The sequence below is a fragment of the Poeciliopsis prolifica genome, unplaced genomic scaffold (genome assembly GCF_027474105.1).
Source record: "Poeciliopsis prolifica strain line A6 unplaced genomic scaffold, Auburn_PproV2 SCAFFOLD002, whole genome shotgun sequence".
In the NCBI taxonomy this organism is placed as follows: Eukaryota; Metazoa; Chordata; class Actinopteri; order Cyprinodontiformes; family Poeciliidae; genus Poeciliopsis; species Poeciliopsis prolifica.
In genome coordinates this window covers 887,501-909,497 of record NW_026562377.1, presented here as the reverse complement: position 1 = coordinate 909,497, position 21,997 = coordinate 887,501, and the positions used below count along the sequence as shown (strand labels likewise).

General features: G+C 46.1%; 2 protein-coding genes across 20 annotated transcripts in view; both read left to right on the top strand.

The window, feature by feature from the left end:
- Positions 1–5,689, top strand: part of pde4dip (phosphodiesterase 4D interacting protein) — a 71,202-nt gene extending 65,513 nt beyond the window's left edge. For 6 of the 8 annotated variants that reach the window (XM_055059222.1, XM_055059231.1, XM_055059240.1 and 3 more), the window contains 9 exons: positions 188–315; positions 2,571–2,681; positions 2,766–2,975; positions 3,047–3,210; positions 3,523–3,654; positions 3,727–3,910; positions 4,072–4,118; positions 4,216–4,287; positions 4,417–5,689. In XM_055059222.1, the coding sequence (XP_054915197.1) occupies positions 188–315; positions 2,571–2,681; positions 2,766–2,975; positions 3,047–3,210; positions 3,523–3,654; positions 3,727–3,910; positions 4,072–4,118; positions 4,216–4,287; positions 4,417–4,473 (1,105 nt within the window). In that variant the 3' untranslated portion in view covers positions 4,474–5,689. The remainder of the gene's footprint in view (positions 1–187; positions 316–2,570; positions 2,682–2,765; positions 2,976–3,046; positions 3,211–3,522; positions 3,655–3,726; positions 3,911–4,071; positions 4,119–4,215; positions 4,288–4,416) is intronic. The other 2 variants (XM_055059205.1, XM_055059190.1) reach the window with 2 other exon arrangements.
- A 1,079-nt stretch (positions 5,690–6,768) lies between these two features.
- mast2 (microtubule associated serine/threonine kinase 2) overlaps positions 6,769–21,997 on the top strand; it is a 65,161-nt gene continuing 49,932 nt past the window's right edge. For 6 of the 12 annotated variants that reach the window (XM_055059305.1, XM_055059295.1, XM_055059267.1 and 3 more), the window contains exons 1-3: positions 6,769–7,559; positions 17,503–17,653; positions 19,054–19,229. In XM_055059305.1, the coding sequence (XP_054915280.1) occupies positions 7,479–7,559; positions 17,503–17,653; positions 19,054–19,229 (408 nt within the window). In that variant the 5' untranslated portion in view covers positions 6,769–7,478. The remainder of the gene's footprint in view (positions 7,560–17,502; positions 17,654–19,053; positions 19,230–21,997) is intronic. The other 6 variants (XM_055059334.1, XM_055059359.1, XM_055059315.1 and 3 more) reach the window with 3 other exon arrangements.

The window sequence follows — 21,997 nt, the reverse complement described above, 5'->3', positions numbered from 1 at the left end:
AGTGAAACATGTTTTCACTCAGGATCTTTAGAGGAATTTGACGTTCATCACTCCGACTGTAAATGAAATAAACCTAGGATGTTTTTGCTCATTTATTGTGAGAGAATGCAGAAGAACAGATCTCCACATGTCCCCTAGGGGGCGCTGCTGGAGGAAAACCAGCAGCATGACGTTAGTTTGTCTCCAGGCTGCAGCACGATGCGAGCGTCCTGCGTCTGCAGCTGGACCAGAGCCGCAGTTTGATCCAGGCGCTGCAGGAGGCGCTGCAGGACGCAAAGAGCCGCGTCTGGGAAAACTCCAGAGACTCACAAGCAGGTAGAAATTAGAAAACACAAACATTAACCAATCACATCGCACCAGAAACTATATATCAACAAAGTAAGCAATATTTTCAATTCTGTTTTTTCTCTTAACAAATTCTTTAAAAATGTAACTGTGTATTGAAAAAACTGTGTAAACAATTAAATAGTTTCCTCATGATGACCAACTGCTTTGACACTTTCCAGTCTGGTTTTCGTGCTCACCACAGCACGGAGACTGCCCTAGTCAAAGTATTCAATGATATCCATATAAATACAGACTGTGGCAGAACCACAGTGCTGGTTCTGGTTCTGGTTCTGTTGGATCTCAGTGCAGCTTTTGACATATTACTGAATGGACTGGAGAGTTGGGTTGGACTCTCCGGTTCGGTGCTCGACTGGTTTGAATCTTACATAAAGAACAGGAATTTCTTTGTTTCAATTGGAAACTTCTCATCAAAGAGGTCAAAGGTCACATGTGGGGTACCCCAAGGTTCAATCTTAGGACCCCTCTTATTTAATATTTATATTCTCCCACTAGCTCAGGTTATAACAGGAAATAATATTAGCTACCACAACTGTGCAGATGACACACAGCTCTACATTATGATGTCACCAGCTGACCTTTGACCCCATCCAATCACTGCATAAATGCTTAGAACAGATAAATGTGTGGATGTGCCAAAACTTTCTACAGCTGAACAGAAACAAAACTGAAGTCATTATTTTTGGACCTAAAGAGGAACGATCTAGAGCTATAGATCTAGAGTTATAGATCTAGAGCTATAGATGTATAGCTCTAGATTCTAGAGTTATAGATCTAGAGTCAATGTACAGCTTCAGTTATTACAACTAAAAACTAGCGATCAGCCTGATACCTGGGAGTCGTGATGAACTCACACCTGAACCTTCAGAGTCACATAAAGATAGTTACAAAGTCGGCCTTCTATCACCTGAAGAACGTCTCCAGGATTAGAGGACTAATGTCTCAGCCAGATCTAGAGAAACTCATCCATGCGTTTATCTTTAGTCGCATTGATTATTGTAACAGCGTCTTCACAGGCCTGTCCAACAAATCAATCCTCCAGCTGCAGCTGATCCAGAAGCTGCTGCTCGTGTTCTCACTAGAACCAGGAAGATAGAGACATAACAGCAGTTTTAAAGTCCCTCCACTGGCTCCCTGTAGCTCAAAGAATAGATTTTAAAATACTGTTGTTAGTTTACAAATCACTGAACGGTTTAGCACCACAATACATCAAAGATCTGCTGTTGTTGTATCAACCTTCCAGACTCTCAGGTTCTGGTTCTGGTTCTGCTCTGCATCCCCAGAACCAAGAGAGGAGAAGCAGCTTTCAGCATCTATGCACCAAACATCTGGAACAAACTTCCAGAAAACTGTAAAACAGCAGAAACCCTGACTTCCTTTAAATCTCAACTAAAAACCAGCTGATTAGAGTTTGATTAGAAATGTAATATGGAACAATGTGTTGTTTATTATATGTTGCATGACTTTGTGTTCTTGTGTTTATGATGTAAAGCACTTTGAAATGCCTTGCTGCTGAAATGTGCTATACTAATAAAATTTGATTTGATTTGATTTTGATTTATGCTGACATTAGCGTTAGCTGCTCCATGTTAGCATTGAGATGCTATTTTAGGCTAGCATAGCTAGGCTAACGTCTTTTAGCACAACTAGAACACATCAGTAGTCATTTCAGATCGTTTAAAACAGAAAGTCTTCGTCCTCCATCGCGTCGCGGAGGCAGCTGTCCCGTCAGATTCAGGAGCGTACCAGAAACATGTGAATGCAAAGGTTCCAGGACCTTTTCACTTTAAAAAATACTTCTATCAGAATTATTTAAAAATTAGTCAAATTAAATGTAAATGTAAAGTTAAATGTTAAAATCTATCTAATGTTAATCAGAATCCTCGACTTTGGTTTTAGTATTTCTTTATAATTAGTCCAGACCAGAGAAACAAGAACAGAAAGAATGAAGTTATTATCTGAAATAACTGCAGCAAATGAATAACTGGACAGCAGTAGGAGGAAGATGAGTGAATTTCATTTTTCCAGATATTTTGAGTCATCATTTATAACTAGAATGTGTGAATAATCACTGATCTGGAATCAAACGCTGCGTTGGAGCTTCACTAGCATTTTAAGCTAATAGCATGTAAGCTAACCCAAACAGACAGAATGAATCGGAAATGATCTGATTTACATCGGCTCCCTGTTCAGACTGAGTTCCTACACTTTGTGTTGCTGAGCAGGTGAGGTGGGTAATGGTGCTCTGCCAGTGACCTTTGACCCCAGAAAGCTTCACATCCAGCTGAAGCAGCAGCTGAGCAGCCAGCCTGCAGCCAGGAGGCGACTCTTCAGCGGTCAGTTCGTCTCCACGCCTGATTTTAACTGGGAAACTCCAAACCTGTCAGCGTTTTCCAACAGGAAGTGTTTTTGTTCTGCAGGTGAAGACGTTTCTCCGCCCATCCGAGACAGCGGCCCAATCCGAGACAGCGGCCCAATCCGAGACAGCGGCCCAATCCGAGACAGCGGCCCAATCCGAGACAGCGGCCCAATCCGAGACAGCGGCCCAATCCGAGACAGCGGCCCAATCCGAGACATCCGTCCCGTCGCTGCTCCGTCTCGGTTTCCTCCCGGCCAGGCGGCTGATCCAGGTCAGGCTGATGTTCAGACTGTAACAGATCTCAGGTCTGCAGCTCTTCATTTCTCCCTGGTTTTCCTGCAGCTGCCTGCGCCCAGCAGGGCGGCGCTCCCGAGGGAGGCCATCGTGCCGTCGGCCATCTTGGAGACCTCCGGGCCCTGCAGCAGCAGCTCCTGGATGGGGGCGCCCTGGCTGCTCAGATGGAGGCTGCCCTGTGTTCCCTGAGCGCCTCGCAGAGGCTTCAGCAGGTCAGAGGTCACACAGATGTTAAGGGAGAGCTGTGATGCAAAATTTACTTTTCATGTTTTTATTCTGCGGTTTGAGTTTTTAGTGCTTCTAAAAGACACTCAGCTGTTTTTAGGCAACAAGTTAATCCAGACCTGTTACAGCAAACAATAAATCCATAAATCGCATCATAAACTAAAACAAATTCAATATTTCCGGGTTCCGCCGGTTACCTAGCAACCCCAGCAGAGTTCCGCCCGTTACCTAGCAACCCCAGCAGAGTTCCACCCGTTACCTAGCAACCCCTGCTGAGCCCCAGCCTGTTTCTGTTTCAGCCTTTGGACCCAGAATGCATCAGTAATCTGCTGGCGGACTCTAAAACCCTGAAGCGGATCCTGCAGGAGGCGGAGTCTCTGCTGCAGGCGACCTGGACGGCGGATCTGAGCCACTCTGAGGAAACCAGACAGGTAAAAACCTCATCTGCATATTTAAAGCAGCGGACATAAAGCAGATGCAGACCGAGCTGCTGTGTCGTCTAGGACAAGTCTCTGAGGGACGAGTCTCTGAGGGACGAGTCTCTGAGGGACGAGTCTCTGAGGGACGAGGTCGCCTGTCTCCGGGTGAAGCTCTCAGAGCGGGACCAGGCTCTAAGGGACGCCATGGAGAGACTGAAGAGCTCCAGCCTCACCAAGGACAGCATGGAGCAGTTCATCGTTAGCCAGCGTGAGTAAAGCCGCCATATAACCTTTAAACATCTGTAACAATGATTACTGTTTTTCTTTCAGAGAGATTTAATCCAAAGTAGATTATAAACCACCAGAGCCAATCAATGAGTTTTGATTGGCTCTGGTGGTTTAATGTTCTACTTTTCTTTTTGTGTCCAGTATCGAGGACGCGGGACGTCCTGAGGAGAGCCAAGACCAACCTGCAGGTGAGTCTCTGGTTCTGTTCTCTGGTTCCAGTGAGAACCGTTCCCTTCACGTTTCTCCTGCTGCTTCCTTTTCTGTCGTCTTGCTGAGTTTCTCCAGGAGAACAAACTCAGGATCTGCTCCCTTCCAGCCTCTGTCTCTGTCCCGTCCCCCCCCTCCGGCCCAGTGAAGGTACCGGTTCTTTAGACCGCATGCTGCTTCATAACGTTTCCTCCTGAACAAACCTGCAGCTGCTGCCCTGCAGAATCCTCTCTGATCCGGATGAAGATCAGAACCTTCAGCTCCTGCTTTTTCTTCCAGGTGAAAACCCAGGGGGCGCCACTGAGCTCAGCTCCCCTGCTGGTTGGAGCGTCCTGACACCCTGGGGCCCGGCGCCCCGGTGGCCCGGCCCGGCTCCGGCTGAACCCGCCCTCAGTGAAGAACCTCCAGACTTGAAGCTGCAGGTTGAGAAAGCCTGAAGCCAGAATCTGGACCCTCAGAGATCCCAGACGCAGTTTCTGAACCTGGAATCACAACCAGAACCTGCAGGTCCAAAGTCCTCATCCAGGTTTCCAGGAGGAAAGTCTGGTGAAAGCAGAGAGCTTCTTTGCTGCCTGTGTTTGTGTTCAGTGGAGACGAAGCCATGATGTTACTGGAACCTGTTCGTAGTTAAATCACTGGGAAAATCCTCAAAACACAGAAACGAACGAGACCAACAGAAAATTCCTTCTTTTGTTTCACCTTCTCAACCTACAAAGTATTATTATGATTTCAGAAACTGGTACATGTAAATCTGAAACTGGAATCAGCCGGAACCGGGTCGGACCTCATGCAGTCTTTCCAAGCTCCTATCAAGGTGTTGGTCAGGTGTTTCCAGGACCTTGGCCAGGTGTTTCCAGGACCTTGGCCAGGTGTTTCCAGGACCTTGGCCAGGTGTTTCCAGGACCTTGGCCAGGTGTTTCGGGTCTCCTGGAGCCTCATGGCTTCCTGCTTGGTGGCGGCGCTGATCCCGACCTGACGTCAGCAGAAGTGATGCGTTCAGTGACGGCGCAGTCCAAACCGCGGTCCGGTCGGGTTCTGCTGGTTTCGGCGTTGTCCCTCCAGTGTGAACGTCGCCGTGGTGATGAGGTTTATGTTTGGTTATCTTAGTTTTCTTTGGTATATTCCTGGTTATTCTTAGTTTTTAGTTAATTTTTCAGAAATTTGCAACTTTTGGGCCTTGTGTGGTTGCCATGACGTCTCTTAAAGCTGTTGACAATCAGTTTTAGGTGCTGATATTTATCTGCGTCTGGCTTTAAATGCTCAGTAGGAGACGTAGCAGCATTAACCTTCACTGTCGTATTTATGGAGCAATAAGGCAAACCAAAGCAGACGGCCTGTTTGTCAGCAGGTCGGGTCCAAAGTGACCCATTTAAAGAGCTAACGGCTAATCGGATAAACGTTGGGATGCTCAGAAACCAAAGCTAACGGAGGAACTGCAGCACTTTCTGCTGTTGACCTGCTGGATTTTTATGCATGTTCTCTTTGCTCAATTGTTTTGAGATAAAAATAAAACAATGTTTTCAATAAAACTAATAAATCTGGTGGAAATGAACTACAGACTTGTTTTCTGTTTCACAGCCACACTAAACAGAATTAGATTTTCCTTTTGCTTTTTTTCCAACTTAAATGTTGGAATCAAACAGATTTTAACATCAGATACACATAGCTCCAGTTAATACAAAAGGCAGTTTCCGAACAATATTTTTATTTATTAAGGGAAAAAATCACCCAAATCAATCAAATAAGGAAATGACGTGTAACTGCCGACAGGGGGCAGCAGACTGCAGCAAACAGCGTCAGATCAAAATGTTCAGATAAACTGGATAAATATGAATAATTGTAACAATAATACAGTCTCTCTGTTTCCATGAAAAGTTTCTGCTTTCTCTAAATTTTATTCATTATTTTGTCTTTTTTTTCTTTATCAGAGCTTGTGTGACGCTGAACAGCAGAGAGGAAGCAGATTAGACTTCCCTCCAAAATAAAAGGCATCTATTTTCCGTCACATTTTTTCCTCCTCATTTCTACAGACGTTGAATCATCCAGAATATTCCAGAATAACTGATTTAAAAAATTAAACTCATATTTAGAGACTGGTGCTGCTGGAAGGATGAAACGAGGTGCATCGCGTCAAAATAAAAACTAAGTGTTTATAAATGCTAACAGGAAGCTTTAAGAGTTTATTTTAAAATATTTCATTTTTTTAAAGTTTGATTTTTTTATTTTGGAAGCCAGGTTTTGGTAATATTTCTTATGTCTGTACATTTATGACTGAGTTTCTTTTGTGACCTTTTGACATCTACAAAATTATAACTTAAAGTAGCTATATGCCATTTTGAATGATGGTGTATCTGGTCTGAAGGTCTGGAGAGCTGGTCTAAGAGTGCTTTCGTCCTGAAGCCCTACAGGAAGGTAGAGAGACTGTAGCTACAATTATTACTACTTATAATAACAATCATTTATATTGTTATTATATAATAATTATTTTAATATTAAAAGTAATAATTACTAGACTACTGAAGCAATGGAAACTTTCTGAACTTTATTTTTTTTAGTTACACTTTAAAACGCATCACATCAAAGAACCGACAGAAACATGTTTGTGAACAGGCTTTTATTTTGGAATGCAAGCACCGGAAGTGGCTTCATTCCTGCTGTTAGCTTGACGTCGCTTTGACCCGCAGAGCGACGGTGTCAGAGTCAGGAAACAGACAGAACCGAGCCGAACCGCCGCAGCTCCAGGAGAGATTAGCCGGTGTCCGCGGCGCTGAGCTCAGGGTTTATCCGGGGATGGAAGACCCTCCCCGGAGGACAGACGCCGCCTGAACCGGAGCCGCCGAGAAACGGTTCCGCCGTTCGTTAGGAACGGGCGAGTTTATCCCCGAGGTTCCGGTCGTATTGGGGCAGGTAGCAGAACCTCGACTAGCTGTTCCTTTAGCTGCCCCGGATCCACCAGCCATTGACGGGTTAACTCCTGAAGCAGCAGGTTCGGGTGGCCGGGCCGGGTCGCAGGGCGGGAATGGCCGCGGTTCTCCTCCCGAACGTTGCGTTACACGTGTGAACCCGGTCCGCTGCTTATCCCGGGGTATTGTCTGGAAGGACACACTGCTGCTTCTGCTCCCCCCCAGATGTGGAGCCAAGTTCGGGCTCGGAATGGCCGCTGAGCGGACATGGCGGGCTGGAAGAGACTCCTGACGGGAAGGATCTCGGCTCTGAACCCGGAGATGAGTTTTATTCTGGCGGTCAGGTGTTACTGAAGCGACCCGGGTTCACTGCACCAGAACCGGTTTGGTTACCGAATTTTTTTTTATCAGAAACGGTGTTTTTACTCTGCGGAGGAGATGAAGAGGACGGAGAACAAGAACAAGAGGAAGCTGAGCAGTTTGGAGCAGCAGGAGAGCGGAGAGCAGCAGAAGGATGAGGTGAGCCTGTCAGTCCGCGCACTGGGCTGAAACTCTGTTTGCTCTTAAAGTTCAACAATCTGATCAATCTCTGACTTTTCAAATGATTATGCGGAAATATTAGCCCCGCAGCAACAATTATGCATTTTTAAAATGAGAAAAATGCAAATTGACCCAGTAAAGCAATAAAAACAAAAATATTTAAGCTAAACTTTCAGTGAACTGAGATATGAATTTCATACAGACTATAAATCTAGAATACGTTTTTAAATTAAATGTTTTCCATTTAATTTAAAAACGGAACATTTTGAAACAGAATTTTTTACATCCAATTTTTTTAGATGTTCAACAATTTATGATGCATTAAAATGTAAGAAAATTTGCTTTAATTTCTAGTAGAAATATTCCAAATAAAGAATTTGAGTCGATATTGATATTATTACCTTGTCTGATAATCAGTAGTTATGATATTTCATATGTTCCTTGAACTTTCAATACTGTGTGAAAATATCAGCTTATCGGATCAGGATCAGCCGATACGATGCCGATATATCGTGTATCACTAATTTTGCGAAGCCACTTTTAAACTTGAATGTGTTCCACTTTCATTGAATAAAAAATTATGTTTTGACATAAAACATGGATTTTTAACACCAATATCTTGACCCTAAAGTTTTGGTAAAATCTCAGATTTTATGTAAATTTATGTAAAGTTTTGTTTTTCTTAGACAGAATTTTGATATTGTTTTCTGTCTTCATCTTAAATTAAATGTTAGAAATGTTTCTGGTCATTTTTACCGAACCGATGTGGTTCTGACCCGTTTATATTTTGAGAGCGTGGCTCTGGTTCTGATCCGCAGCTGGTTTTGTCATAACGCCGTCCTGAAGGATTGTTTGTAATTCCTCTGCAGGGTGATTATGTAAGCTGGACGCTGGTCCGGTCCGGTCCGAAGGCAGCAGATTCTGCTCAGTCACTGCAGGTTCTGACCGGGTTCTGTTGGCCGGTGCTGGTTGTGTGGCATCTGGAGAAGCTGAATCAAGCTGTTCACACAGCTGATATTTAATCATTAAACTGTTGAAACTGAATCCTTAAAAAGGTTCAAGCATTTATTGGTTGGTGATTTTAGTGCGTCGTCAGTGATTGGACCCTCAGGTTCATCAGCTCTTTAGCTGCTGCTCAACTTTTGGGCCCAGATTTAAACAGATTTATATCTTGATGTTGAGTTTTTCATATATGTATATATTTTCTGCAAAGATGCAGAAATATTCAAACCTGCACCAGGATCCATGTGCTGGGTTCTAGTCTAGTCTAGGCTATGCTATGCTAGGCTAGGCTATGCTGTGCTAGGCTAAGCTAGGCTAGGCTATGAAGAGAACTAGCAGTAGAGTCCTGTCTGGACAGGTTTTGTTTGGTCCAGTTTGCAGTCCATGCTCCTCTGGACCTTTGACCCGGCGGCTTGTTTACTCAGAACTCTGTTTACACTGATGATCCGGTTCTGGGTCAGTGACCCGGCTCCATGGAAGCAGTAAAGCAGATAACGGGTCGGTTCTGGTGGATGCTGCTCAGTTGTTTTAGTTATTGCACCGAGGAACCGACCCTGGTTCTGGTTCTGTTGACCCACGCTGTTTTTTATTTTTAATCAGTTATGAGGCAAAACCTGGAACTGCTGCTGCACCAGTTACTCAAAATGTTGTTGCTAGGTAACCAAAGAGTGAGTTAGTTGATGGCGCCCAGCTAGCTTAGCTAGCCGTGAGAGGACGAGCGGCTGAAGTCTTTCCTCTGCCCACATCTCCCAGAATGCTGTGTGGTTCTGGATCAGTTCAGTTAATCTTCAATATATAGATTCTTCTGGTGTTTGTGACAGGTTCTGTTCTGCAGCAATAAACAAAATCCCAATTTTCCTAAAGTTACTGCGGCTAGTTGGTTCTGTCTGTGACTGTTCAGTTTCCATGCTGTTCTACACCCACCAGTTCTATAGCGCCCGGTTCTACACCCACCGGTTCTACAACCGGCGGTTCTACAGCGCCCAGTTCTACACCCGGCGGTTCTACAACCGGCGGTTCTACAGCGCCCAGTTCTACACCCACCGGTTCTACAACCGGCGGTTCTACAGCGCCCGGTTCTACACTCGTTTGATCCTTAAATCCTGCTAGTAGTTTATAAATCACTGAACGGACTGAAGATCTGCTGGTAAGCAGCATTCAGCATCTATGCACCACAGATCTGGACCGTTGGGCTGCATCAACGTGTGCTGCAGCGTGTTCTGACCCGCCGCTGACAGACGGTACCGCACGGCAGCTGATCAGCCAGAAACACAGCTCTGTTTACAACAGGAACTATGGCAGGCCGTTTTATCATAAAATCAGCTTCACCACACTCAGACATCTGAATCTGGCTTATTTTAGTTTAGTTCATTAGGATAATTCTAATTAAAGTAATTCACCATTAAATTATTGAAAATATTGATAATTAATTTCTAGTTATCCGAGTTTTAATAAAATTGACTAATCGTAAAGTGAATATATTTAGTTTTTTATTCTGACTACTTAAATAAATCTTAAAGGAAACCTTCTGAAAAGCCCATTAAAGTGTCGACTGCAGCACTTCCTGCTCTTCAAAGACGTTTTTAAATGCATTTTTTGTGTCTTGGCAGAAAACATATCGGGAATCCTTTCAGATTTCTGCAGCCGTCTTCAGATTAACAAAGTTCTACTTTCATCCCAAACTGCTGAACTTTCTACTTCCTGGCATTTTCTGACAATTTGTGCAGGAAACTCAAAAGAGGAAGTGGCAACCTTATGTTGTCCCTATTCACATATCTAAAAATGAAATGTTGATGAGTCATGATTAAATCTGATATCTGTTGAGTTATAACTGGATCTTTCACCCTCCTCATGACAAATCCGGTGACGCCATCTTGAAAGGAATTTCCTCAAAATGTAATTGGAGATGATCTTGATTTGTTGCTAGGCAGAATATCAACACAGATACCAGGATAGTAACGTTAGTAAACTCCTGTAAAGTACTACTGTAGCTGTGTTGGGTCAAAAGTCGGTTTTAGAAATCTGGCATGTAATTACAGATCGTCAGGTGAAACTGATTTTATGTTAACACAACTTGCCGTATCCAGATAAACATTTTCTGGGTTTCCAGCAGAAAGTTCTGGAGTTGTGAGCGTTTTCCATCTGCACAGGAAGCTGCATTAGCATCAGTGTTAGCTCATCGTTAGCATCAGAGTGACGGCATTCAGCTGCAGCTATCAGCGCCTCCTCCCTCTTTATCAGCGCCACATTTTCTCAGACGCCCCCAGAAACGAACCGACACAGGGCATCAGTTCCTGAGTGACAACGTCTCACCAAATGCTGCAGCCAATCACTTTCCTTACTTTGTGGTTCATGTTCAAACTGCTGATTTGGGACTTTTAAATTTACCAAAATAAAGTGAATCTGAAGTAGTAATTAGTTGAACTGATATTAGCTAGCTGACTAGCCACTGTAGTATAAGCTAATAAACTCAAAATGCTGATATGAGCTAGCTAATTAACTGGGATAATATTATCTGTCCGACGCAATATTAGCTGAATCACTAATCGGATTAACATTAGCTTCCTAATTAGCCTGATTGATGTTAGCTGGCTAATTTGCTGACCTAATAATTGCTGGTTCACTAACTGTTTTTTTAGCTGGTTTGTTCTGGCTAACTAGCTGCCTTGTTATCAGCTGATATTAGCTGCCTGGTTAGCCTGTGTAATATAAGCTTGTGGCTTTTCTGTGCTAAGATTAGCCGTGTTTTTCTCTCAGCTTCCCCTTGAAGCTAGTAAACACGAGGCTGAACCCTGGTGTCTTGTGTCAGGAGCATGTTGGTCCATAAATCAGACTGCAGAGCTGCTGGTGTTTCCTGTCTGCTCAGGAAACTGTCATGGCCGAAGCATCAAACTGTTATTGTTGCACTGATTCGGTGGAAGATGTGATCTTATCGAAGTCTGCATGTTTGAACATGATTCCAGCTCTGCAGCAGAGACCCAGGGACAACTGGTGCAGCGCGCCGACTCTTCCTGCCTCCACCCGCCACCCGTTCTCCACCCGAACCCTGCATTAGCCGTCTGTAGCTGTAAGAAACAGCTATTAAAAGATCAGGGAAACATGAGCAGAACATCCTGTTTTGGAGGAAACGCGAGTTCAGCATCAGAGAGACGGAAGGAAACGACTCTGAAGGATCCCTACAGACGCCTGAAGGGACCCAGAGGTTCTCCGGAGGGACCCAGAGGTTCTCCGGAGGGACCCAGAGGTTCTCCGGAGGGACCCAGAGGTTCTCCGGAGGGACCCAGAGGTTCTCCGGAGGGACCCAGAGGTTCTCCGGAGGGACCCAGAGGTTCTCCGGAGGGACCCAGAGGTTCTCCGGAGGGACCCAGAGGTTCTCCGGAGGGACCCAGAGGTTCTCCGGAGGGACCCAGAGGTTCTCCGGAGGGGCCCCAGGGTCAGGGTGTCCACCTCCTTAAAGGGACAGTGTCATCTAAAATGATGACACTGTCCCTTTCCATCAAGTTATGCGGTTACTCCATGGAGTGTAGCCCTCAGCTGTGCAAAACCCCTGGCTGGACCTAGACCTGCCTTCGGGCTCCTTCAGACTAGCCAGCAGCAATTAGCAAACAGCTGCTGCTCAGAGCAATGCTGGTAAAAACATTAAGGGGTTAATAGAGGAGCCATGTTGGAATGACTTTCTGGAGGCACAGCTTCAGAAACAAAAGGAATTCTTTTAAAGAGACAGAGACACAATTTCAAGGCGTTAAATCAGGGAGTAAAATGTCTTGAAAGTCACATTTTGATTTATGTAGCAAATTATAACTGAGGGTAATATAGTTACTTGATTTTGCTATGAAGTGGAAAACGTGTGATACTGCCCCTTTAAGAAGTCATTAATATTTTGGCCTTGAATAAGTTAATCGTCTTCAATTCTGTCTTGGCCAACTTTTTATTCATGTATATTTGGTGTTTTGTTTTCTCTCTCTGGACTTTTCTGTCCTGCAGAAGTTTAAGCTGCAAACATCATCACTCACTGCTCATGTAGCCTCGCTAGCTAGCTAGCTAGCTAGCTTTTCTTTGTTTTTTTTGCTGGGTAAGAGTAAATGTATGTCCAGATGAGCTTAGCATTTGTACATTTTTGTCTTGAGTTTGAGTTGGTGAAACCTGCTGGGGGTTTACTGGAGAACTTCACTTTATTTCTACAGATTCTGTTACATTTAGATCTGAACTTTGACTAGGCCGTTCCAACTCCTGATTCAGTTTTGATCTTAACTATCCCATAATGCGTCTTGGTATGTGTTTTTTGCAGCAGAATTTAGCTGCAGCTTCCCACAGCATGATGCTGCCTCTGCCGTGTTTTGGATAAAGCTGACCGTTCTCTCCTCCCTCTCTGCATGTTTCCATCTGATCTAACCTTTGACCTCTCTCTGACCCATGAGTTTCCTCATGAAGCAGCCAGCCGCCTCCCAGGATTAATGGAGTCCATGTCTGGCTTAGGTAACCATGGCGACATTGTTTGATGTAGCTCACGCCGCCGAGCTGTTCTCTGTAGCGTGAGAACAGCTAGAGCTGCAGGCGTGTTTCATGATGATGATGCTGATGATGATGGGTCCGGCATGTGGTTTCCTCGATGATGTCATGGCATCCTGAGGTCGTCTGACTCCAGATCAGGTGTGAAGCAGAAGAACATGGAGGAGCTCAGACAGCCGAGGAGAGATCGCCTGGCCTGGTTTCCATCAGACAGGAGGAGGCAGGTGATGCCTGGTCAGGTGACGTCACCAGGTGATGCCTGGTCAGGTGACGTCACCAGGTGATGCCTGGTCAGGTGACGTCACCAGGTGATGCCTGGTCAGGTGACGTCACCAGGTGATGCCTGGTCAGGTGACGTCACCGGGTGCACAAGGTCAGGAGTTTCTCATTTATGGTCTTTCCTGTCCTGCGAGATATGAATATTAGTTCTCGGTTTATGTTTGGTGTTTTTTTGGAGCGGCCACCTTTTCTCTCCTGGAGGTTTTTAAATGATTGTAATAAATAACTGAAGGTCTTTTTGCTGCAGCATCAATAATTCATGAACCTTAACAAGGTTCACTCCCTCCACACCTATCCCACGTTTACATCTTAAGGCTAATTAATTACTGTATGAATATGAATCGGGCTCATATTCATGCAAAGGTCCCAAGATCGAGGAACAGAGATGAAGCTCTTGGGGAGAAGCTGCTGCTTTCCATGCTCCATCTACTTCCTGTCTGGTTCTGTGATCCGGTCCAACTTCCTGGTTCTGATTTGCGCCAACTGTCGCTGCTGTTCTAGCACAGATGCATGATGGGAGGTTTTACCTTGTGTTTCTCTCTTAAAGGAAAACCTGTCAGTGTTTATGAAGAATATAATCGATATGTTATCAATAGCAACTGATTGGTTCTGTAGAACCAAGCTTTGTGTGTATTTAGGAGCAGTGTTGGTTCTGACGGGTCACTAGTGGCTCCATTTTCTGAAAGCGGGGTCACAGAAAGGTCAGAGAGCTGAAGCCAGCAGGATATATTTAACCTGTGACCCCTCTGACCTCAACCAGGCTTCACCTGCTGCCCCGATGCTGCAGCGCCTCCTGCAGGCCGCTGCAGGGTGGCGCCGCAGTTCAGTCACGTGATCTCCATCTGCGTTTACATCCCACCGAGAGCGGACGCTACCACTGCCTGTGAAAAAATCCACTCTGTCACAGCAGGGCTACAGACAAAACATCCTGACGCTTTTATTATAATCTCTGGGGACTTCAACCATGTGACCTTGGACTCTACTTTGGCCACTTTCCACCAAGCTGTTGACTGCCCCACCAGGAATAACAGGACAATCGACCTCCTGTATGCCAATGTGAGGGATGCATACAGAGCAACACCCCTACCCCCACTAGGGAAGTCAGATCACAACATCGTTCACCTACAGCCACTGTACACCCCCCTGGTCCAAAAGCAGCCTACAACAGCTCGCTCCATCAGGAGGTGGTCCCCTGAGATGGAGAGTGCTCTGAGAGACTGTTATAACACCACGGACTGGGATGCACTGTTCAGCCCGCATGGCCAGGACATAGAGGGGCTGACACACTGCCTGACGGACTATCTGAACTTCTGCGCAGATGTGGTATCCCCTGCTAAGACTGTCCGCTGTTACCCTAATAACAAGCCTTGGGTAACGCGGGAAGTCAAAACTGTCCTCAACAAGAAGAGGTTGCCTTCAGGAGAGGAGACAGGGAGGCCATGAAGGCAGCACAGCAGGAGGTGAAGCAGTGTGTGAGGGAAGCAAAAGACAGCTACAGGAGAAAGGTGGAGCAGAAGCTGAGAGAGAACAACATGAGGGAGGTCTGGGAAGGTGTGAGGACCATCACTGGCCTCAACACAAAGACCAGAGTCGTTGAGGGAACAATGGAGAGGGCAAACCAACTGAACAACTTCTTCAACAGGTTCAACCAGTCTGTGCCCCCCCAACCTCCTCTCTCACTGCAGCCACCTCTGCTCCTTACCACACACCTCCCCACAGACAACAAAACACTGACAACCCCCCCACACACCTCAGCACAACCTCCACCCCACATCACCACAGACCAGGTCAGAGAACAGCTGAGGAAGCTCAAGCCCAGGGAAGCAGCAGGGCCGGACCAGGTGTGTCCAAGGCTGCTGAAGACCTGCGCTGCTGAACTGGGAGAGCCACTACAGCGGATCTTCAACCTCAGCCTGCAGCTAAGGGAAGTGCCCACCCTCTGGAAGACATCCTGCATCGTCCCAGTGCCCAAGAAGAACAGGCCCAGCGAGCTGAATGACTTTCGGCCCGTGGCACTCACTTCACACCTGATGAAGACGTTGGAGCGGCTCTTCCTCGGCCTCCTCAGACCTCAGGTGGAACATGCTCAGGACCTCCTGCAATTCGCCTACCAGGCAGATGTTGGTGTGGAGGATGCCATCCTCTACCTGCTGCACCGGGCCCACTGCCACCTGGATAAGGGCAGTGGCACAGTGAGGATCCTTTTCTTAGACTTCTCCAGTGCCTTTAATACAATCCAGCCCCTTCTGCTCCAGGACAAACTAAACAGCATGGGAGTGGACCAGCACCTGGTCACCTGGATCCATAGTTACCTCACCAACAGGCCGCAGTATGTCAGGCTAAAGGACACCGTGTCTGACACTGTGGTCAGCAGCACAGGAGCCCCTCAGGGCACAGTGCTGGCCCCTCTTCTCTTCACCCTGTACTCCTCTGACTTCCACTACAACTCGGAGCTGTGTCACATACAGAAGTATGCAGATGACACAGCCATAGTCGGATGTATCAGGGACGACGGAGAGGAGGAATATCGCTGTCTGGTGAGGGACTTTGCTCTCTGGTGCCACACAAACCACCTGGAACTCAACACCTCTAAGACGAAGGAGCTGGTTATAGACTTTGGGAGGTCCAGACCAATGCCGAGACCAGTCGTACTAGAGGGAACGGAGGTTGAGGTCGTGGGCTCCTACAAGTACCTCGGGCTGTGGCTGGACAGTAAACTGGATTGGTCAAAACACACCAGCCACCTGTACGGGAAGGTGCAGAGCAGGATGTACTTCCTGAGGAGACTGCGGTCCTTTAACATCTGCAGCAAACTGCTGTGGATGTTCTACCAGTCAGTGATCGCCAGTGTCCTCTTCTACACCGTGGTGTGCTGGGGAGGCAGCACATCCAAGAAGGACACGTCCAGACTGGACAAACTGATCAGGCGTGCCGGCTCTGTGGTCGGCATGAAGCTGGACTCTCTGGTGACGGTGGCAGAGGCGAGGACACTGAACAAACTGCTGGACATCATGGACGATAGCAGCCACCCTCTACATGCCGTCATCAGCAGCCAGAGGAGCCTGTTCAGTGACAGACTGCTGCTTCCCAACTGCCGGACCAATAGATTCAAGAACTCCTTTGTCCCCCACGCCTTCAGACTGTACAACTCCTCACTGGGGGGTCGGAGGTGACACAGGACAGAGGGAAGAAGGAGTAGTTTTTCTACAAATGTGATCAGGCCAAACCATACAATACAATACCATATCACTGGTCAATCTATCCACCAAATTGCTATAATTTCCTTTTGTGTTGTATTTATATTCTTTGTTTTGTATTTAATTTGTATTTTTTTGTATTCTTTTGCGTATGCTTACTGTGTGCCACATTTTTGCCTGTGAGCTGCTGGTAACTATAATTTCCTGAGGGAGTCTTCCCAAGGGATCAATAAAGTCAAGTCTAAGTCTAAGTTCTGGTTTGTGCATATAGAGGCCTGTGATGAGCAGCTGTGGTTCTGTAGAACCCAGCTGGTTCTGGGCTCAATCCGCCACCTGCTGGTTGCAGCTGGAGCTGCATGTAGCTGGTTGGTCTATTTTAAAGCAACTTGATGAATGAATGGATGAATGAGTGGATGAATGGATGAGGTGTACTAATCTCAGGGTGAAACTGACAGTTCTGTTCATCCCGTCCAGAGAACGTAACAGAACCAGCCGGTTGGACTTTTCAAGCAGAAAAAATAAAAAAAGTAAAAAGATGAATAAAATGTTGAAAAATCAAAGAATCTCAGTTTGTAGTTTTTGTTTCTCTGCTGCTGATCCTGGTTTTAGGAAAAGCTGCTGGTTCAATTCCAGGTCTGGACTTTTTTCTCCCGTTCAACGAAAACAATAAAAACTTTATTTAAAAAAATAAGAACAAAGAAGAGAAACCAGATGGATAAACTTTGAAAAGTATTTTGTTCAAATAAATTATTTATCTTTACAAACATTTTAATGTTTTTGATGTTGCACATTTAAAAAAATAGAATAAATAATAACAATAAATCACATTTCTGCACATTCTATTTATTACAGATAACAAACCTCAGATCAGAGCCCTTGAACCCGGTTCCGGACCAGAACCCGTCTCACCAGAACCGTCTTCTTGTTTCTTCCAGAAGGAGTTTGCGGCTCCGCCCCCTCTGCTCTTCAGGAAGCTGAGCAATCCCGACCTGTCGCCCGCGGCAACCAGCGCCACCAAGTCCAAACTGCACCGCCAGCTGAGCCAGGACGAGAACCGGGCCCGCCGCAGCAGCCTGGCCATGACCGGTAGGTACCGTCTGGGTCCAGAACCTGGTCCTGATGGACCTGATGGTTCTGATGAACCTGGTGGTCCTGATGGACCTGATGGTCCTGATGGTTCTGATGGACCTGGTGGTTCTGATGGTCCTGATGGTCCTGATGGTTCTGATGGTTCTGATGGACCTGATGGTTCTGATGGTCCTGATGGACCTGATGGTTCTGAAGGTTCTGATGGTTCTGATGGTCCTGATGGTTCTGATGGTCCTGATGGTTCTGATGGTTCTGATGGTTCTGATGGTCCTGATGGTTCTGATGGTCCTGATGGTTCTGATGGTTCTGATGGTTCTGATGGTTCTGATGGTTCTGATGGTCCTGATGGTTCTGATGGTCCTGATGGTTCTGATGGTTCTGATGGTCCTGATGGTCCTGATGGTTCTGATGGTCCTGATGGTTCTGATGGTCCTGATGGTCCTGATGGTTCTGAAGGTTCTGATGGTCCTGATGGACCTGATGGTCCTGATGGACCTGATGGTTCTGATGGACCTGATGGTCCTGATGGTTCTGATGGTTCTGATGGTTCTGATGGTCCTGATGGTCCTGATGGTTCTGATGGTTCTGATGGTCCTGATGGTCCTGATGGTTCTGATGGACCTGGTGGTTCTGATGGTCCTGATGGTTCTGACGGTCCTGATGGACCTGATGGACCTGATGGTTCTGATGGACCTGATGGTTCTGATGGTCCTGATGGTTCTGGTGGTTCTGATGGTCCTGATGGTCCTGATGGTTCTGATGGTTCTGATGGTTCTGATGGACCTGATGGTCCTGATGGACCTGATGGTTCTGATGGTTCTGATGGTCCTGATGGTTCTGATGGTCCTGATGGTTCTGATGGTTCTGATGGATCTGAAGGTTCTGATGGTTCTGATGGTCCTGATGGTTCTGATGGACCTGATGGTCCTGATGGTTCTGACGGTTCTGATGGTCCTGATGGACCTGATGGTTCTGATGGACCTGGTGGTTCTGATGGTCCTGATGGTTCTGACGGTGCTGATGGTTCTGATGGTCCTGATGGTTCTGATGGTCCTGATGGTCCTGATGGTTCTGGTGGTTCTGATGGTTCTGATGGTTCTGATGGTCCTGATGGTCCTGATGGTTCTGATGGTCCTGATGGTTCTGATGGTTCTGATGGTCCTGATGGTTCTGGTGGTTCTGATGGTCCTGATGGTCCTGATGGTTCTGATGGTTCTGATGGTTCTGATGGACCTGATGGTTCTGATGGTTCTGATGGTCCTGATGGTTCTGATGGTTCTGATGGACCTGATGGTCCTGATGGTTCTGAAGGTTCTGATGGACCTGATGGTCCTGATGGACCTGATGGACCTGAAGGTTCTGATGGTTCTGATGGTTCTGATGGTTCCTCTGCCCAGGGAAGCAGCTGCTGCCGCTGTCCTGCAGCCTCCACGCCGGGGTCAGCCAGCTGCTGGGACCCCCTGCGGGTCCCGGGGTCCCGGCCGGTCCGACAGGCGGCGCAGGAGACGGGAACAGCCTGGTCCGGATGAGGAGCCAGGTTCTGGGCCAGTCGGCGCCTTCGCTCAGCGGACTGGTCAGTACCAACCCAACGGGTCCTGTGTGTGTGTGTGTGTGTGTGTGTGTGTGCGCGTGCGCGTGTGTGTGCGTGTGTGAGGACTTTATCAGGCTCTGTTGATACTCCGGCCACTAGGGGGCAGCACAGTTCACATGAGCCGTCAGGCTGATCAGGATGAAAGCAGAAAAACTTTCTTAAACCAAAGTTCAGCTCATTAAAGTTTAAATCTGTTATTAAGTCTTAAAACTCGTCCCAGTGAATCATTCAGTTTCTCTGATTGAGTTAAAAACTGAACTTGAAACTGTTTTGAGCTTTAAAATGGTGAAATGAGCTGCAACAGATTGAAAGTTGTAGTTCAGTTGGTTAATTTGCTCCATGATGATAAACGCTGCTGGGCGCCACCAGCAGGGGGCAGCAGAGGCCAGGCTGACCTCCAGCACATCCAGTCAGACTCATGTTTCCTCTGCTGGGATCTGGCTGCAGATCAGCTTTTAATAACTTTTAATCAATTGATCAGGTTTATTTGTTGGCACTTTGAACCAACAGCTCAGCAGAAAAACTGATTCATAAACATCCAGTCAGAAAACCAGCAAGCAGTTCTGCAGAGGACTGGTTTAAACTGGTTCCCAGTTCCAAAGCTCATTACATCCTGACTGGTCGCCATAACTAACGGTTATTATGTTAAACAATAACATTGGTGCTTCGGCATGATTTAAACTGGTTTGAGGATTTGAACTGGTTTCAGTGGAACAGTCTGTTGGGTTTCTACAGTTCTCCATCCTCCTCTTCCTCTCTGGAGAGGTGGAGAAACTTTTGACATCTTTAGTGCGTTTGTCAGACATGTTCTCCTGTTGTTCCCATTTTGAAGAGTGAGATCAGTTTCTGTTTTGAGCTTCACATCTCGTCAGAATCTGGACCAAAACCTTTAGACCAAAGCGGCCGATCTGGCGACTGCAGCGACTGCAACGACTGCAGCGACTGCAGACGCAGATGGTTGATGCTAAACACATCCAGCCCATGTCTAGCTGCAGCAGCGGCAGCCCATGTTTAGCTGCAGCAGCAGCGGCAGCCCATGTCTAGCTGCAGCAGCAGCGGCAGCCCATGTCTAGCTGCAGCAGCAGCGGCAGCCCATGTCTAGCTGCAGCAGCAGCGGCAGCCCATGTTTAGCTGCAGCCCAGTTTTCTCTCCTGGTTTCTCCTCAGTGTCTCCAGGCTGACTCAGCGTTTTCTGTCACAGAGGAGGAAGAGTTTTAGGAGCTTTGTCCTCCTCTTCCTCAGCCGCTGCTCTTCATCAGAGGTCGAATTGCTAAAATGGAGGCTTCAGCAGCAGGCAGGAGCTGCTGATCACAGCCGAACCTTCAGATCATTATTTTACTAATTGAGTGACTGGTTCTGCAGATGCTACTAAATACTAACGACACACAAAAATAACATTTAAATTAGAAAACTATTTAATTCATTTTAAATAGGATGAATTAAACATTTTATTGCCAGAAATGCAGTAACAGAAAATGCTGATTCTCTACTTAAATCCTTCTGACTGCTACAAATAAAACTAGAAATATTGACTCTAAAAATAATTACATCTCACACCATCAATCTATTGCTGAGCTTTTTCATGTGACAGACCTGCAATAAAAGCTGCACAGTTCTTTTCACACAGCTTGCCAATATTAGCCAACAGCTGCAGCAAACAAACGATGTCTGATGCATGGACTGCAGCGGAAAGCTCAATCTGCTCTGCCTTGTGGTTTAGTTTACGTGTTTCTACATTTTTTATTGTTGTTTTTATGGTACTCTGTTTTGTTACTCTTTGTCTTTCTTCGTAGCTAAAAAACGCTTAGCTTAGCTTAGCTTAGCATACAGCTAATAGTCAAGAGCGTAGCCATTAGCGGAAGTAAGAGGGTTGTTTTGTAACTCAGGACAAGTTTCTTTGGTGAATCGATGATTTGTAGAGATCAGCTGATATTTTCACTGACAGAACAAAACATACAGGAAGAAAACATTTTGTTACTTGATGAACTTTATGCTCACAAACTGCAGCTGTTCCCTCCCTGCTTCTGCCACCCGTCTTAGGAATCATGACGATTTCAGATCTTCCTTTTCTTGATGGACCACAAAGTTTTTACGACGTAACAAAATATGACTCAAAATTATTTGCATAATATTTATGTATCTAAAATATTCAAAAGAAAATCTAACTTGGGATTCTGAAATATTTTAAAGAAATGCTAGCTGAAGCGCTAATAGCTGGAGTTTGTACGCAGCCAATCCAGGAGCTGGATTTGTTTTCCTTGAAGCTGATTGGCTGAACACCAAAGAGCAGATAAGGCAGACTGAGATGTTAGCTTCTGCGTTAGCGCTGACAGTTTCCACCCTGTGTATTAAAGCATGTTGAGGTTAATTTGGGGTTTAAACTAATAAGTTATGAGCATTTTAGAAGAGATCTTAAATACTTTAGGTATTTTATGCATTTGATTGTGATTGATTGCTGTGGGTCTGTTGGAATGTGATGTTGCCAATAACAAGCAACTCGTCCAATCAACAGTTTGCTGCTGACAGTTGACTGTAAATGATTTATATGCTTCACAAACAAACTGATTCTGGTTTATTTATTTTTACGGTGAGGAGGTTCAGGTTTTGCACTTTAAGTCCGAGTCTGATTTACTGACAGAACGGTGAGCTGGGTTCTGCAGAGACCGCTGGGTTCTGCAGAGACTACTGGGTTCTGCAGAGGTCCAGTTCGGATTTCTCCAGGAATGGTGCAGTGAGGCGGGAAGCTGCCTC